We start from the raw sequence: 15886 nt of genomic DNA, 5'->3' as shown, positions 1-15886 counted from the left end.
ACCAGAAGCAGATGTGCAAGATGTAAGAGCACAGCAGGTATATATGATACTTCTCTCTGATGAGAAGCAGCTCTGGTAACTGGGATTGTTCAGCTTGAAGAAAAGGAAGCCCAGGCAGGACCTTATTGCTCTCTACAACTACCTGAAAGAAGGCTGTGGTGAGGTAGGAAGCAGTCTCTTCTCTCAAGTAGCAAAGTATAGGACAAGAGGAAATGGCCTCAGGTTGCACCAGCTGAGGTTTAGATTGGATATAATGAAAAGTTTCTTCACTGAAAGGGTTGGCAGGCATGGCACAGGCTGCCCAGAGAAGTGGCTGAGTCACCATCCCTGGAGGTATTGAAGGATGTGTAGATGTGGTGGTTAGGGACATGGTTTAGTGATGGGCTTGGCAGTGCTGGGTTAACAGTTGGATTTGATGTTAAAGGTCTTTTCCAACTTTAATGGTTCATATGATTCTAAGAATTGCCAGCTTAGTCTGTTTGGAACAAGGTTCCTTATATGCCACACTCTTGCTCTCAGAGCTTAGATACAGTGGTTTACATTTTTTGGTTTGCAGATAAAGTGAGAGTGCGTATTGCTCTGTGGTCCTCTTTCATTCATTGCACCAGGACCTACTCCAAGGACTGTGTTATGTCCATAGGTAGGACAGGGAGATCTCTTCATTTGTGTTACTTGCAAAGTGCTGTTAAGTGTGATGTGCTAAATATTAAAAATAACATTAACGTTTGCTTTAGAATCTAGTTATTTAGTGGAAGAATTTGGTTTATGATTTCATGTAAAGCCCACATGGCTTGAAAAGTCTAACATCAGAATTCTTTGTTGACATTATCTTTATTCAAGCATGGATCTTTAGCTTGGTTCACCATAAAGTGAAGCATTTGATTTATGATAATAGACAGTTCAGGGCTATAGGGGCATTATAACGTTGCTGGTGTAGATACAACTTTATCAGAAGATACAAACATGACCCGCAATAGAAACAAACACCAAAGAGAACACAATGAAACATTCACTGCTTACAAATCACTTCATTACTACAGACACCAAATGGCAGTTACTGTAAGTAAATCAGTTTCAGAGAACTGACTACATTTAGACAGGGAATTGGGAATTTCTGTTTGGGGCTTAATCCACAAATCCTTAGTAGAAAAAAGTTTAATGTCAAGCATTCTTTTTTTTTTTTTTTTATCCACAAAACAATGCTAACCAACAGACATATCAAAGAATAAGACTGAAGGATATCAACGCCTTTACAACTACTTTTGCAATTATCTTCTGGATTAGGTACTTAGATGATTTTTTAAATACATTTTGTAAGAAGGTAAATAGCCCAAAAATCAGCAGCAAAAATATTACAACAACAAAACATGTAAATACAGTGCCAATGTGTCATGTTGTAGAAGAGAATACAAAGAGGACAAACAATGATAACTTAATCATATAAAATGACACAGAGCTGAAATACAGTGCACTTAAATAACTATGTGACAAAGAATGTTAAATTCTATACTTAGTATGTAGGTTTTTATAAACATAAAATCTGAAAAGTCTTTGTGCTTAAACGTTTTTTTCCTGTTAAACAGAATTAGTTCCTTACTTCCAATACTGCCACTGTAACAGATATTACAACAGATCACAATTTTCACAGACACATCAACATTAAAACATTTACCTATGAGAAAATAAGTCACTTCTCATTAATTCACAGTGCGAAAAAGTGGTGTATACTCTGTCTTGAAAAAGGCTTTCAGTTATTCATCAAGCCAGTTGCAGAAAAGTCCTGATACCAGATGCAGTGCTAGATTTAAAGAATGGAAAGCAACACATCACATATTGGGAGGAAAAAAAAAATAAATTTCTCATTTCTTCATGGATATCGTCTAAGTGACCTTCGTCTTCTGTTGTAGAAATGCCTGAGCCCATGTTGCCGTGAAAAATTCATCATGTAATTTTGTTTGCGAGTGCTGCCAAAGGGTGAAAGAAGAGAAGAGTGTCAGTTTCTTTTATACGTAGTGTAAATTCTTTTGTAGTAGTGAGCTAGTGGGACTGATTCTTCTTTGTCCTTGCATGGCTTTTCAAGTCTGTGCAAATTGATGTGAAGCACACTCTTTGTTTAACTGCAAAGGTACAAGGCAATTGAGAATCTGTCCCACTTGGCTTTAATTTACAGTAAGTTATCTTAGGGAAAGGTTAAAAGCTTTCAGATAATGAAAACTGGTGCTGCCTAGGGCCATATTCACTAAAACTGTTAACTTCATAGCATTTCTCTATAGGGGTTTTATAGTCCAGTTATCCTTCTGTCTTTGATCATTAACTGCTTTATCTTGAGAACAGAGGAAAGGCTTTATCTTCTTTTACCTTATAGAAAGTGAAGTACAACACTTTTATTCAGATTAATGTTTCCTTCTCCTATGCACCCTCTTCCAAAATGAAAGGAAGGTCTGGGAAATAAGCATCATCATGTCTGGCAGGAGACCAAGCAAGAGAGCCCAATTGCAGCCGAATTTAAGAAGGCACACTTGTTTGGAAGACCTACCTAGAGGCCCATCCCACCTAATGTAGGTTTCTCCTTCTCCCACTGAAGGAAGGAAGAACCATGAGAGAGCAGATCTGTGAAGTGAAGACAGGCAGTCAACAAATCTCCCATTTGTGGATTCAAGGAATGTTTTCACTAGTGAGTTTTGTCTGTGAGTAAGAAGTGAATATTCATAATGTACTAAGTCATACTTTCCTCTCTAGTGCATAAGCTTATTTTTAGTGAATATGGCCCTTAGGAAAAAGGAGTAATTGTATGCTTTGCAGAGTACCTGATTCTCTACAAGCAAAAACAAGTTTTGCTGTAGTATGCTAATTTAACCTAAAACAATCTGTCTAACAAAATTATGCCCTTTTCATGAGCTAATCTTGAACACAATTGACTAAATTGATTAATAGTTATCATATCAAAATCTAGATCCAAGTAATTTCCTTACTAGTTTTCCAAGGCTTTGCTTTTTTTTTTTTTTTTTTTTTTTTTTTGCCACTGGAATGTACATACAAGAATGAAATAAAGACTAGCTCCTGGTGACAATGAGAGAAAACAGATGTACTCTTGGCAGAACTTTTGGCACTGTCACAGTAAGGTAGAGCTCTAGAGCATCTGGCAATTGAGAGAAGGGTTAATGTTGGCTTATTCAAGTGAAAAGGAAAGGTCTATGCTGATTTTTAAGTTTTGTGTGAGAGATTGGTAGTGGTGAGTTTATGTAACCTTAATGCCAGTTGGTAGCTCAAGTGCAAAGCAGCACTGAACATCAGTCTTCATTCTGGTCCTTAAGTCATCAGGGTGGAAGATCACCCTGGCTCCAATGCCAGCTGTCTCATTGATGAAGGCAGGAGGGAAATTATGACCCCAAACCCACTCCTGAGTGGCTGCCATTGGTCATGAAGCTTGAAGAAGTTCTTAATTTTCCCTTCCCTTTAATTCCCATTGCCTGGAAAGTGGGTGGTTCCTCAGAAACAGGGCCTTCACGGCCACAGCCCACCTCTCAGGAGAGCATCCTAAGCAAGAGGAGAGGATAGAGCACCTAGCTGCTGAGAGAAGGCTGCTCTGCAGCCAAAACACAGCAGATGGGCCTGGGAGAAAGCACAGCCCAACTCTGAGCAGTTTTGCTCTTTGCTCTGGGTACATGGGACCAAGCAGAGCCTGCCAAAGTGTTCGGCTGAAAAAATTGCCATTCTGGACCTGGTTAAATTTAGGAGTGGACTTGGTTTTGCTAGCCTCAGCTTGGACAAGACTTGGAGAGATGGGGAACATACTGAGCTGCAGTCCTTGTCCCAGGAGCCTTTTCTATCCTGTCTTTGGTGTGCTTATATCCAGAAACAGCTCAGCAGAGTTGTTCAGGACGTGTTTTGGACACTGCTATGTGAAACTGGCCTCTATTTCACTTCAAATGACCAACCATTTTGTATCTGGCCTTAAAGGGATGGTGGAGATGTTTAAAACAATGAACAAATAAAAAAAAAAAAAAAAAGGGAAAGAAAGAATTGAAAAAAGGAACAAAGAAATGCTTACCTAGCAATGTAGAAGGGATTTACTTATTTTTTAAGTATATAATTTTCTTCCATTGGAAGATGATCACCTTCCATTGGAAGGTGTTAGAAAGAAGCATATATTTATGTCTTACACTGAACACCATAGCAGTAAAGTGTGTGGAAAAATAAGAGAAATCTAAATTCTCAGGAACTAAATGCTTCTTTTTTCCCTTGCATTAATGTAGTTCAGACATGTCCTCACTGACATGAGACAGACTTTCCAACTACTGGTTAGATGCCACAGAAAAACCTTGATCACTGCTGTAGAAATACTATGATTTTCACTCTTTCCATGGGTAAATATGTATACCCTATGCATTATAGTATTGTATCATATTGCACCACGAAATCAGAGTAGGTGTGGTTTTCAGAATCAGTGGCAACTTGAAAACAACTTTGTGAGTGTGTAATGGACTGGTAAGCACCTGCTGAGCTTTCTGTCTTTTCTGTGCATTCACTGAACCATCAGTCAGTCAGAGAAGCTCAGATCCAAAGTAATTATCTCTGTATTACTGATGGAGCACAAAGCAAAAAAACAGTTAACAGGAGTGACTGCTGTATAATCTGTTTGACAGTTTTGAGTGAACTACTAAAAACTAACCAGAAAATAATACTGCTTTAATTTATTTAGGAAACCCTAAAAAATGTTCCAATGAAGTACCTGGAGTTGTGCTACTTGGATGAAAGCAATATGCAGCCAATACAGAAAAGCAAAGACAAAACTATCTAGGGAGCGTTCAAAATAATACCTACAACAAAGCCATTTATGAGAAGGAGTCTCCCTGGACTAAAGTCTCTTTAGCGTTTAGTAGAGCATTATGTTTATTGCATGTTTCCTGGAGTACAATTTGAACTACAAGGCTGCAATTTAAAGTTTATGAAAATGGAACAAAGCCAAACTGAGTGAAAATATGCAGTACATAACCCCAGTAAATACTAATGTATTTAATTATTTGTGTGGTTTTAATTGATAGGAGACAAAACAGGAACAAAATAGAAACAAAAATATTTGAATAACAAAATTAAACATGAAAAAAAGCCTTAGAACACAACAAAGGTATGTCCCTCAAGACTAGGTTTGGAGTAAATTTTGATGCTGAACTACAAATGCTTTGTTAGGCGGGTACTGTAATGGAAAAAGTCACGTGGTCTGACTGAGGGTTCATATCAATAGCAAATATTCTTTGGCTTTGGTGGAGTCAACACTTGAAGCCAAAGCTCAGTCACTATACTGGTTAGTGGTATCCATTAACTGCAGCAGCACAAAGCAGCTGCGTTACATGAAATGAAAGCACTGCCTGGGGACACTGGTCCTGTGTCCATGGGGCAGGTGTGGCCACGGCACCGTGCAGATTGACTGACGTACACTGCCTGACTGCGGCTGCATCTCTCTGGTCATTTATTACAGAAAAAAAGTGGGAATTGCCCCTTGGCTGCCCATACAATGCTCTGGGGGCCCTCCATTGGCAGGTCTCACTGTACCCTATCTGAAGCAGAAGTCCCATTGCAGCCTTGGTGAAATTCCCACTGGCACAATCTACTGAACAATTTCTGCTGAGTTTTAACTTCCCCCAGTGCTCACTGAGGAAGTGCTGCAGGATCAGGGCCCTCAAGAGCTATGTGGCACATCTCAGAGTATAAATGATTTTCCACCAACCCATCAGTGACAAAACTTTGTGAAAGAGCTGTAGCTGTAAAAGAAACATACATTTAATACTGATTCAGGGAAAGTACTTACCTTATTCTAGTGTAAAACCAATGACAGCAAACAATGAAATACAACACAAGTTAGAAAATGCCTTTCAATGCATGCAGCACTGTGATTAGTCATAAAACCCTGATGAGGTTTAGAGGCAATATAGGACTTTTCATCTCTTTTGAAAATAAAAATTGAACAAATTATTTCCTCAGCTTTCAAATCAATGTTTAGATTTTTATTTTCTATAAAATTCAGCATGCACTTTTAAAAAACATAATAGAAATGTAATAGAAGCACAAACCGCACAATATTAAATTTGGCATAAATGTTGTAAATATTTAGATAGTCACCTAATGTTTGAACTACTTTTGTTCTTTATCATAAATATGTTGATATTTAATTTAAATACATTTTTCAAATCTTTGCTTTTTACTAAAAAAAAGGAAGCCGATGAAAATGCTTTTCCAAATGAGCACTTCTTGTTAAATCTAGAATATACAATTTGTATTTAATTATTCCAAAATAAGGATAAACATTCTTTGCACCAAATGCAACATAACTTCTCATTAAATCATTTGTGCCAAAAATGTGAAAATATCTCAACAATGAAGAGCATGGAGTGATGGCTATGGAGGGATTCATTCTGTTATCTATCAATTAACCATAAAATAGTAGGTGGGGATAACATTTCTTGCATTCCTTGCACAATGTATAATCCTTTGGATCACATTACAAATTTTCGGGTAAAGAAAACAATATCAGTATTCATCTTATAACTATCCTTTATTTCTCAGTACCTTTGGCTTTTAATTAAGTTAATGAGATGTCTCTAAGGGCCTGCCCTATACACAGAGAAATGGCAGTTGTGTAATGCACATGCAAAGAAGTGTGAGGTGTGTGTGCAGTGGGCAGGCTGAGAGCTGTGCTTCCAGAGAAAAACAATGTGCAAATGAAATGCAGAATTGGACATGGGCTCTTCTTAGGGCAGTACAGGGGCGCAGAAAAACACTCTTTCTTAAGCATGGGATAAAATACTTTTTTATCCTAAGAAGAGCCACATGGAACACATGAGAGTTGGGCCCAAAGCTTTCTTTACAAATGGAGAGAAAAAACGCTGCACTAATGAAGAATAATCAGCGCTGGATTATAAAAGGGATTGGACAACTTAACAACTTGCATCCTCTCCCCACCACAGGACAAACATCAACTGTTGTTAAGTTGGCAAGATGAATTTTATCTATAATATTTTCATCACAGGTATTTGGTTTCAACTTTTAAAAGAGGTGCTCAATTTAAGCACCATTTGCAGCTGCACCACAATTTAAAAAATACTGCTTTTTATCGAGTGATTCAAATAGTTCATTCAAAAGTGGAATGATTTTAAGTAAGATACAAAAGCATCCATCTTTAGCCTTTTTTATCGCTGCCAGGTATTTTGCGTTCATGTATAATCTGCAGGTTGATTTTTTTCCCCACAGCAATTTTCTTGGGGGCAAAAAGGAATCAAAGAAATGGCATCCTAAAGGCATGTTTGCTGGTGAGAGGATGGTGGCCCTTGACTCAGAAATTGGTTGAACTGAACAGTGTCATGACCCTGGCTGTGCTTCAGCTGTAGCAGTATCTGCACTACGACTCAGCAGCTAGGCCTGTGACAGAACTGATTTCAAGTCTTTGGATTGCTGACAAGAGTTGGGCCATGAAAGCAGATATTCACAGATATGCCCCTGGGGTGAGCACTCTAGAAAGGAGCAGGGATATCCCCTGTTTTGGATGCGAAATAAAATCAAGAAAATCCTTATTTTCTTTACCTTCCTACAGATCAGCTCTCCCTGCTGGAGGTGCTTTCCCTGCTTGTCCTCTTACTGCAGCCCTTAGCCTGCTCAAGAAGAGCATGGCTCACTTGCCCATGGGCTGAGGAAAAGCTGGCACAGCACCTAGGTGTGCACCTGGGGGTGCAGGCAGCCAGGCCAACACATAGGCTGGGAAAATCAGACCTCTATCACCCCACAGGGTAGTGAAGAAAACACAAGTAGAGATGTGTGGAAAGCCAGGAATTTATCTATGTCCCAAACCACACCTCCAAGTGTAGGTTGGCTCCTTGCTCTTGCACCTCACAGGCTGAGGCTTGCCTGCTGCACCAGCGTGGTTACACGGGTCACAAACATGAAAATCTAGGACTGAAACCAGAGCCTGTGAGGATAATTGTGATGCTTCTGGAGGGGTGAATGGGGTCTCATTCAGGTGGGTGGTGGAATGCAGGGTTGTGGGTTCTTATCTAGAGATGTTCGTGGCCTTCTGAGTCCAGGCCAGAGTTCCAACAGAAATTATTTCCAATTTAGGAGGCACAGGTATTTCCTAAAGTATCCCAGCTTTGTGATGAATAAGCCAAACAGAAGCCTACCAACTCTCCAATGACGCCCTATGGAATTAATGGGAAGAGGTAAACCCTGGTGAATGGTTCAAGCTCAGGCTGTGCCTGTCTGCAGCCCTGGGATGGTTATTGCCCACAGAGCTCTCCCCTGGCAATCTTGGTGGGAAGGGAGAGCACGCAGAGGACTCTGCCTCCTCCCCTCTTGCTGGAGAGCTGCCTGGGAGAGCTCCTGGGAAAGGAGAGCTGCTCCTGCTTCCCAGGAGCAGGCAGTGCTTCTGTACCCTTCACTGGAAAGTGAAGGAATATTAAGAATGAAAGCCAAATCCTATCCCTAGTACTCACAGTGTGATGCCTGGTAGCCCTGGTGTATGCAGGATCATCTAGGGTAAGTACTAACAGATACTGATCCAGGCTCCCTTCTGATACCCTGAAGCACCATGGAGGTGACTGAGTGTCTTCATCATTTAACAGGTGAAGAAACTGAAGTGCTGGGGGTAAAGTGATCAGTGTGAGGTGATCAAGTGAAATAGCAGAGCTACAGAAAAACCCAAGTGAGAGTATTTATTGATAAGGAAGTTGCAGGTTACTTGCAAATAAATTTGAGGAAGCCTAAAGAATATTTTGATGAATTACAATATGCAGATAGAACTTAAGCAAAACAGAGGAGTTAAAGGCACCTGTCAGGTCTGAGCACATGCCAGCATAGGAACCAGATGCACCATGGCATGTAATTCTGCCCTTCCTGAGGGCAACATGTCTCATGTGTTGTAGTTAGCAGGAACTGGATCTCTACATCTGGCCTTTGGGAAATAAGATGTCATGGCACTATGTTTCACAGGACTTGGTAAAGGAGAAATCAGTCCAGTTTGGTCTGTCTTTCTCTGTGAATTGTACCAGATGCCACTTGAACAGGGTGTAAATCCTCTGTCTCTAGCCTGATATTTAGGGCAATTTTCAGAAGAGCCTTAAAGCTCTTTAACAGAACTAAAATAATAAAAGGGAGGGCACTCTCTGCCCACCTGGTTCCTTCTCTTGGTAAGGTGTGATTACTTGCTATGTCCATTCTAGGATAACATATTTCACATGACTTGTATATCTCACTCAACTTGTGTGTTTGTCTACAGCCTGGCAGATCTCATTGTCAGAAAAGTTCTCCACATTTCAGCCTCAGAGTAACTTTTTAAAGATCTGATTTATTCCTACTTATGGCCCCTAATTCAATGCTTGGATTGATGAGTAACATTATACTTTCTTTTTTTCTCTTACATGGTTTGTTCTGTTCATTTTATTTTTAATTGCAAGGTAGAAAGACTTGTGAATATTTCAGAATGACCAGTTCCCTTTTCCATGGTTTCCTAAACATGGTGAACTTCCTGCAGGCTCATACTCTTCCATATCTTTCCTGATGCATCATCATACAGCCATTGAATCATATCCATCTCTCTCCTCTGTTCCTTCCAGTTTTAAGCTTAATGTTATGGAAGCAGAGCCCAGCAAGGTGTGTAAAAGCAGCAGAGGGTGTACAGTTACTCAGTGTTGGGACCAGTTTGGTTTGGGGTTGATATGAGTGCCATGCAAGCTGGTGCTTCTTGGTGGAAAGGAGAACAGGACTAACTAACTAGCAATCAGACAATTCACTTTTCTACTGTTAAAAAACATTACTTGCAGTGCCTCTGCTAATTCAGAAACCTCATAGCTATAATTACACAGTCTGAAGATTATCTAAGCCTATTTTCTTCATTGCTTGTTTTTAAATTGTTCAAAAAAAAAGAATGTTTGAACCTATCTATGGAGCAGGCTCGCCTCTCTTTGCCAACCACTGCCAGCGATGAGTTCCTGCCCGGGAAGCCACTAGCACTTCACTTCTACTGGAACTAAATTGTTAGAGAAAAAGCAGGTCATCTCTTCATGATGCAACACAGGAAAAACGGGTTAGCTGCCAGCGAAACCCATCTCAAGAATGGGAGAATCAGGAGGGTGCAGACTTGGTAAAATCTTGACAAGGGGATGAATATAGAGCTCGGACCATAGGAACCTGATATAGTGAACCCTGTTTCTGAACAGTATCCTTCTTACTAAAAAAAGGAAATGAATAAGGCATTAGTTGCTAACACAAATTTTTAAGAGGCACAACAACATTACTTTGTGCAATGAACATTATAGAAGAATCTTTTTTATATTTGAAAGGATATAGATCAGCCTTAAAAGGCAGCACAATGTTGAACAGGATATCCTTTCTTATGTCCCAGCACAATCATTTTTTAATAGTCATTGATGCATTACAGGACCACAGCCATACTTGGAGGTGATAAAACCCCACCTTCCCTCCTGCATTTTTCCACGATATTTTTCCACAAACCCCCCTGCTGTGACACTTACTATGTGTCCATCTTAACTACAGACTGTTGCAGTCAGGGCAGAGCATCAGGAAAGATAGGATTTTAAAGGTTTCCTTTGAGAAAGGATTGCCTGGGCCACAATGGTTCTTAATGAGCTTAATAGTCATGTCATGCTGGAGAAAGTTCAGTGCTTTCTGAGGTGGGGTGGGGTGGAGTGGGATGAGGTGAAGCTGATACTCACAGGACGACTTCTACGTGATCCAAAGCCCACTGATCATGACCTGTTCCGTTGTGACGGGGCTGCCACCAGCGCAGTAAGACTCCTTTCATTCGTGCCTCCCTGTCACACAAATATGAGAGCCTGTGAGAGCTCCAGACTATTGGTCTTTTGCATATCCCTATCTATCCCCCAACAGGAACTGAGAGCAAAGTCAAATTGTTTCTATGAACATCAACACACTGTATGTGTAGCAAACTTAATAGTTAAAAATGCACACAGGTAGGGATGATTTTTTCCCCCTTATCTTCAAAGCAAGTATTCTTTCTGTTTTTCTTTTAAGTGCGTTGATAAACACTAGCCTGGAATTTCTTAATCAGCCTTCCTCTTAAGTCTTCTTCTTTGTTTACCCCCTCATCAACCTTTTTTCTTCAACAGTGATGCAAAGATAGGTTATTTTTTAGCAGAAATGCAACTTGTGCACTTAGAGGTAATGAAATGTGACTGGGTACTCACAAGGGAACGTTATAAGACACTCTTTGGGCTTGTATAAAGTCCTTTGGCTGATGCTGTGCAATTACTTGCCATGTAATTCCATTATTTACACTGTATTGGAGGAGCACTGCCTTATCTACAGTGTTAGGATCACTCAGATTGGTATTGCAACTGTCTGTTTGTGAAATACTTCCAATTTGCAAAACAAACATGATTTTGCTGTAAAACACAGAGAGAAAAAGTATTTTCAATATGCAAAATTATTCAAATAGGAACAATAGTGTTTCTAAGTTTATTGCAGTTACCTTATCAAAACTTGTAGCATTTTCAAAAATCATTACTTTAACATGCAAAATAAACTGTTCTCACATCTTTAAAACACAGCTCCCCTTTCAAAATACTAGTTTACTATGTATAATATATTGTTGCAGGCAAGATCCAATTTTGCATATATTTGCACAAAACTGACATGGATAAAAATGCAAACGTGTAAATGAGTGTATGAAAAGTTTAAAAAGGACAAATAAAGGTTGAATATAAGTAAGTGCCTAAAAATATATATATCATATTCTACCCAGGTGTTCAAGTAAGAAGAGAAGAGCCTGATTTATATCTGACCCATTGGCCAATTAATCCTGTTTCTAATCTTGCTTTGGACAACTCAATATAAACCAGTCCTGAAAGCTGTCACTCTGCTAAGAGCCAGCACAGGCTGTTTATATTTGTTTTTCCATGGCTAAAGAGGCTCAATAGATGAAAAAGATACTCCTGTTCATTGCCAGGTGAATATAATTCTATTTGACAACTGAAATGAGAAAATTGCACTGTAATTACTAAATAACATCTTTAGTCGTAACCATTGTGGAGGCACATACAAACATGGGATTTGTCTTATCAGATCAGGCACTAGTCCAGGCAGTCTGGTGTCCAGCCTTTGCCAACAGCTTCATTGTCAGTGCTGGCTTACATAGACAGTGCTCTGTTGGGCATGATGAAAACATCTGACCTTTTCATCTGACATCCTCACTCTCCATCTCCCAAATCAAAGTCACAAAGCGTTCTGCCAACCCTAATGTTTTCTGCCAGCCGCATCCAACTGCATGGCACAGCCAGGTCAGTCCATCCTCATCTGTACTGGCCAACACGGTTTCACATACATGTGAAGAGTTTCCTTTCTCATGAATTGTTAAAGGAGCTGTTTAGGCTCAAACAATTACCTTGCTCGGGTGAGATCCAGTGGCTTGGTCACAGCTTGTCTTATTTGACATCCATTAAAATAGAGCGAATCTCCATGGGCGTAGGGTGCCAGCTGTCCACATCCATTCCCTATCACTCCCCCCTGAATGGTTTCCCAGTTTATTTCTGTGACTCTTTCAGATTCAAAATTGTCTTTAATATAACTTGGCAGATCATGGCTAAAAACAGAGCAGTCATCACCTAAAAAATGACACAATGAAGTTGTAAAACATGCAAAAGTAGAAAGAATGGAGAAAATTGAGTTACAGGTCATTGTAATTCCTTTCAAGGTTGTGGCTCAATATACAGTGTGAGGACAGCCTGAATATATTTCAGCAGATCCATTAAAAAGGTGCACATTGATATACAGCAGTCATTTCTATAAAATTGAGGCTGTGAGTCTAATTTTTACAGCAGTATAACTTCAAGAACTGCACTACAGTTTCTCCTGTTTTATACTGATGCCAATAGGAGAAACCTCAAATTGTGTGTGGGTTGAGGGCAAATATGTCTAAAAACTCAGAAGGGATCTGATCTTATAAAATTATGAGGCTCTCCTGGAAGACATTAAACACTGGCTCCACTCCTACAAAGCACTTAGAGCTTACCAAGGGCACTCAGGTACCATTAGGCATGTGCTTAGCTACACTGAGGGTTTAGAGCAGAACACTCTGTCCTGATGGGGCACAGAGTCCCTTTCAGATGCCAGTCACCAACATCTGGATCCCATCTGCACATCCTCTAGGATGCACCCTTGGAAGGAGCATGGGGTGGAAGCCAACTCTGGGTTATCGAGTAGCCATGTTCTGCCTTCAGTGAAGGCTGGGTGGACTTTACATACAGTGCCAGATGAGAGAGACTGCTGACTCAATATGGAAAGAGTAAGGAGGAGGGGAAGCTGTTATTTGGAGCCCTGACAAATTATTAATTTTGGATTTGTTACTCAGACATTCCAGTGATGAATTTGGACATGATACATCACTTTGTCTTTTTGTTTAATTTTGAGCTAGACTAGACTTTAGTAGATATACAGGAGAGAAATGCAGAAATGGAACCTTGGAATCCTTCATCACAGATGCAAATGGCTCCAGTTGTGCAATACCCGTGGCCACTGCAGAGCTTTGGGCACGCTTCCCCAATGTACACGTGATCGATTGCCCAGCTCTGTTTCTCTAGTTCTTCTCCCTTCTGAATCCACCTGAACTGGGTAGCACTGCAAATATCAACATCCAAACACTGTATTAGGATATATAGCAATTAAACACATCTGTACAGTGATGTTCTAATACACCAGCAGCAAATGTAACCAAAAATGTCATGTGAGGAGGCTGTGACTTCAATAACTGGAAAGACCCACCCTGCTACATCATTGGCAGTAGTGACTTCTATTAACAAAAAGCTTCCTGAAGAACATTAGTAGTGTATCAAATCTAAATCTGCAATAGGAATAATTTTTAAATCACCAATTGTTCCTAGTAAACTGTGCCAGCAAGACAGCTGTCGTTTTATAGGTCCACAGTGAGCTGACCTTTCATTAACCTACCTGGATGAGACATGGTCAGGCAGCTGGATAGTTATTCTTCTCCACATGGAGCTGTTGACAGAGTTATAGATGGTTGCTTCATGGAATTGAAATGGGGAGCAGCCAATGCTATTAGATGAGGAAGGAAGGCAGTGTGTCTGGACAAGTTGCCATGAGTCTGTCCTGTAGGGAACCAAAAAAAAAAAAAAAAGAGTTTTAGAACAACTGAAAAAATAATGAAAGGAAAACTGATTATTTCCAAGGGTCATAACATTGCCTGTCCTACTAAACAAACACAAGAGATTTTCAGCAATAGTTTCCATGCTCTGGAGCCACAGAGAAACAAGAGGTGAGGGGTCAAAGCACAGGTGCAGCCAGGGGGATGTTTGAGTGTTGTGGAGCTTGGTGGTGGCACTCCCAGGAGTGTGGTACATACAGCTGCTCTGGGCTACACGACAGAAGGATTTTTTAGGAGGCAGCTCCTTAGCCTCTTTCTTACAGTGTTCATAAGAGTCCCAGTAGAATTTGCTACCTTTTCACCCACAGTTATTTGAGCACAGAATATACCTTAATTTTTACAAATTATACCATGCTGCTGTTCTACAGCACATGAGGCAGTGTAATTGTTAGCTAGTTAAAGACCAATTCGGAGTTAAGTAACTCCCACTTGATGACAGCTTGGTTTGTACCCTACTAAATAGTTTCTTGCAAATGTGTTTTCCTGTGAGCACATTTTTAACAGGAACATGCTCATGACTGTAACTACAAGATCAATCCCATGAATCTGTCAACATCTGGGATAAATGATAAAGAGAATTTATGGGAGTTATGTAGACAAATCCCAGTGCTTGCACACAGGCTTTGTTCAGATTCTGTTACAACATGAATAGCAAAGCATATTACAGTAATTCATGTTACAACATGAATAGCAAAGCAAAGCTGTAATAAATAGAATCTCTCTACATTTTTAATGTCATACTATTTTTTTCAGGTCTGTGTATTCTGCTGTCATTTACCTGGCATCCTTTGTATACTCCAGCATCACTGAATGGAGGTCCCCACAAGAATTTGCCTCACAGCCAATCACGATCTATAGCACAAATAAAATAAACTGCTACAACAAGTCAGGTAGACATTTAAAGTAATATAATCAAGTTATGTTCTTCTTTTTTTTTTGTTTCTTTATTAGGTGCATGAGGGATTGTCAACTTGGAACTTGAGCAAAATCCATCAAAAGTGGATGGAAAACAAAAGACACAGTACTCAGATACTGTTTTTACTTAAAGAATTTTACTTCTGTTATTTTCTAACAGAATCCTAACACTTAATTTCTAAAGTCCAAATTAAATATCTAAACAAACATTTTTTCTGAAACAAAATGTATGGTAGTTCCTTGGCATTTCCAAAAGTGAAGCACCTATGAAATTTGAAATTCATCATGATAAGCATATGGACATAAACTTTAAATCAGTCCAATTTAGGAACAGAATTATTCTGAATATTTAAAAAAGTAGACATGTTTGTTCCATATTACAGTAGAAAGATTACAGTACTCAGTGTACATTACTGATTAGATAATACAATGCTAAATTTCAAAACCAAACAGAAACCATGCTAGAGCTGACTTCTTAGTTTAGAAATAAAATCTTTACTGTGAGAGGTGAAGAAAAATGGGGAGAAGATCAGGAAAGAAAAACTCTGCAGTAAGAACTTAGTAATATGAACTATTAAATGCTCATGGGTTATCCTAATTTTGGTCTTAAAATAGAGGAAAAAGATGATAGGCTGGGTAAAATAAGCATCTTGGAGGCAGTCTTGACATTCAGTAGTAAAAAACTTCAGATACTCGTCTTGTATATAATTTTTTTGGCATGCTGAGTGGGGAAGCAGTGCTTTAGGGATTATATTAGACAGTCAATATAAAATAGGCAGTGAC

General features: G+C 39.5%; 1 protein-coding gene across 2 annotated transcripts in view; it reads right to left on the bottom strand.

The window, feature by feature from the left end:
• Positions 1-812: 812 nt before the first annotated feature.
• Positions 813-15886, bottom strand: part of RELN (reelin) — a 277039-nt gene continuing 261965 nt past the window's right edge. Inside the window, exons 58-65 of one of the 2 annotated variants that reach the window (XM_053942869.1) lie at positions 14967-15040; positions 13972-14133; positions 13484-13641; positions 12410-12629; positions 11214-11411; positions 10722-10820; positions 5810-5815; positions 813-1964 (exon numbers count right to left, since the gene is read on the bottom strand). In XM_053942869.1, coding sequence (XP_053798844.1) covers positions 1868-1964; positions 5810-5815; positions 10722-10820; positions 11214-11411; positions 12410-12629; positions 13484-13641; positions 13972-14133; positions 14967-15040 — 1014 coding nt within the window. In that variant the 3' untranslated portion in view covers positions 813-1867. The remainder of the gene's footprint in view (positions 1965-5809; positions 5816-10721; positions 10821-11213; positions 11412-12409; positions 12630-13483; positions 13642-13971; positions 14134-14966; positions 15041-15886) is intronic. The other variant, XM_053942868.1, reaches the window with a different exon arrangement.

This window comes from Vidua chalybeata, chromosome 5 (genome assembly GCF_026979565.1).
Source record: "Vidua chalybeata isolate OUT-0048 chromosome 5, bVidCha1 merged haplotype, whole genome shotgun sequence".
NCBI classification, from domain to species: Eukaryota; Metazoa; Chordata; class Aves; order Passeriformes; family Viduidae; genus Vidua; species Vidua chalybeata.
Note: the sequence above shows the minus strand (reverse complement) of the source record. Positions and strands in the feature narration are given on the sequence as shown.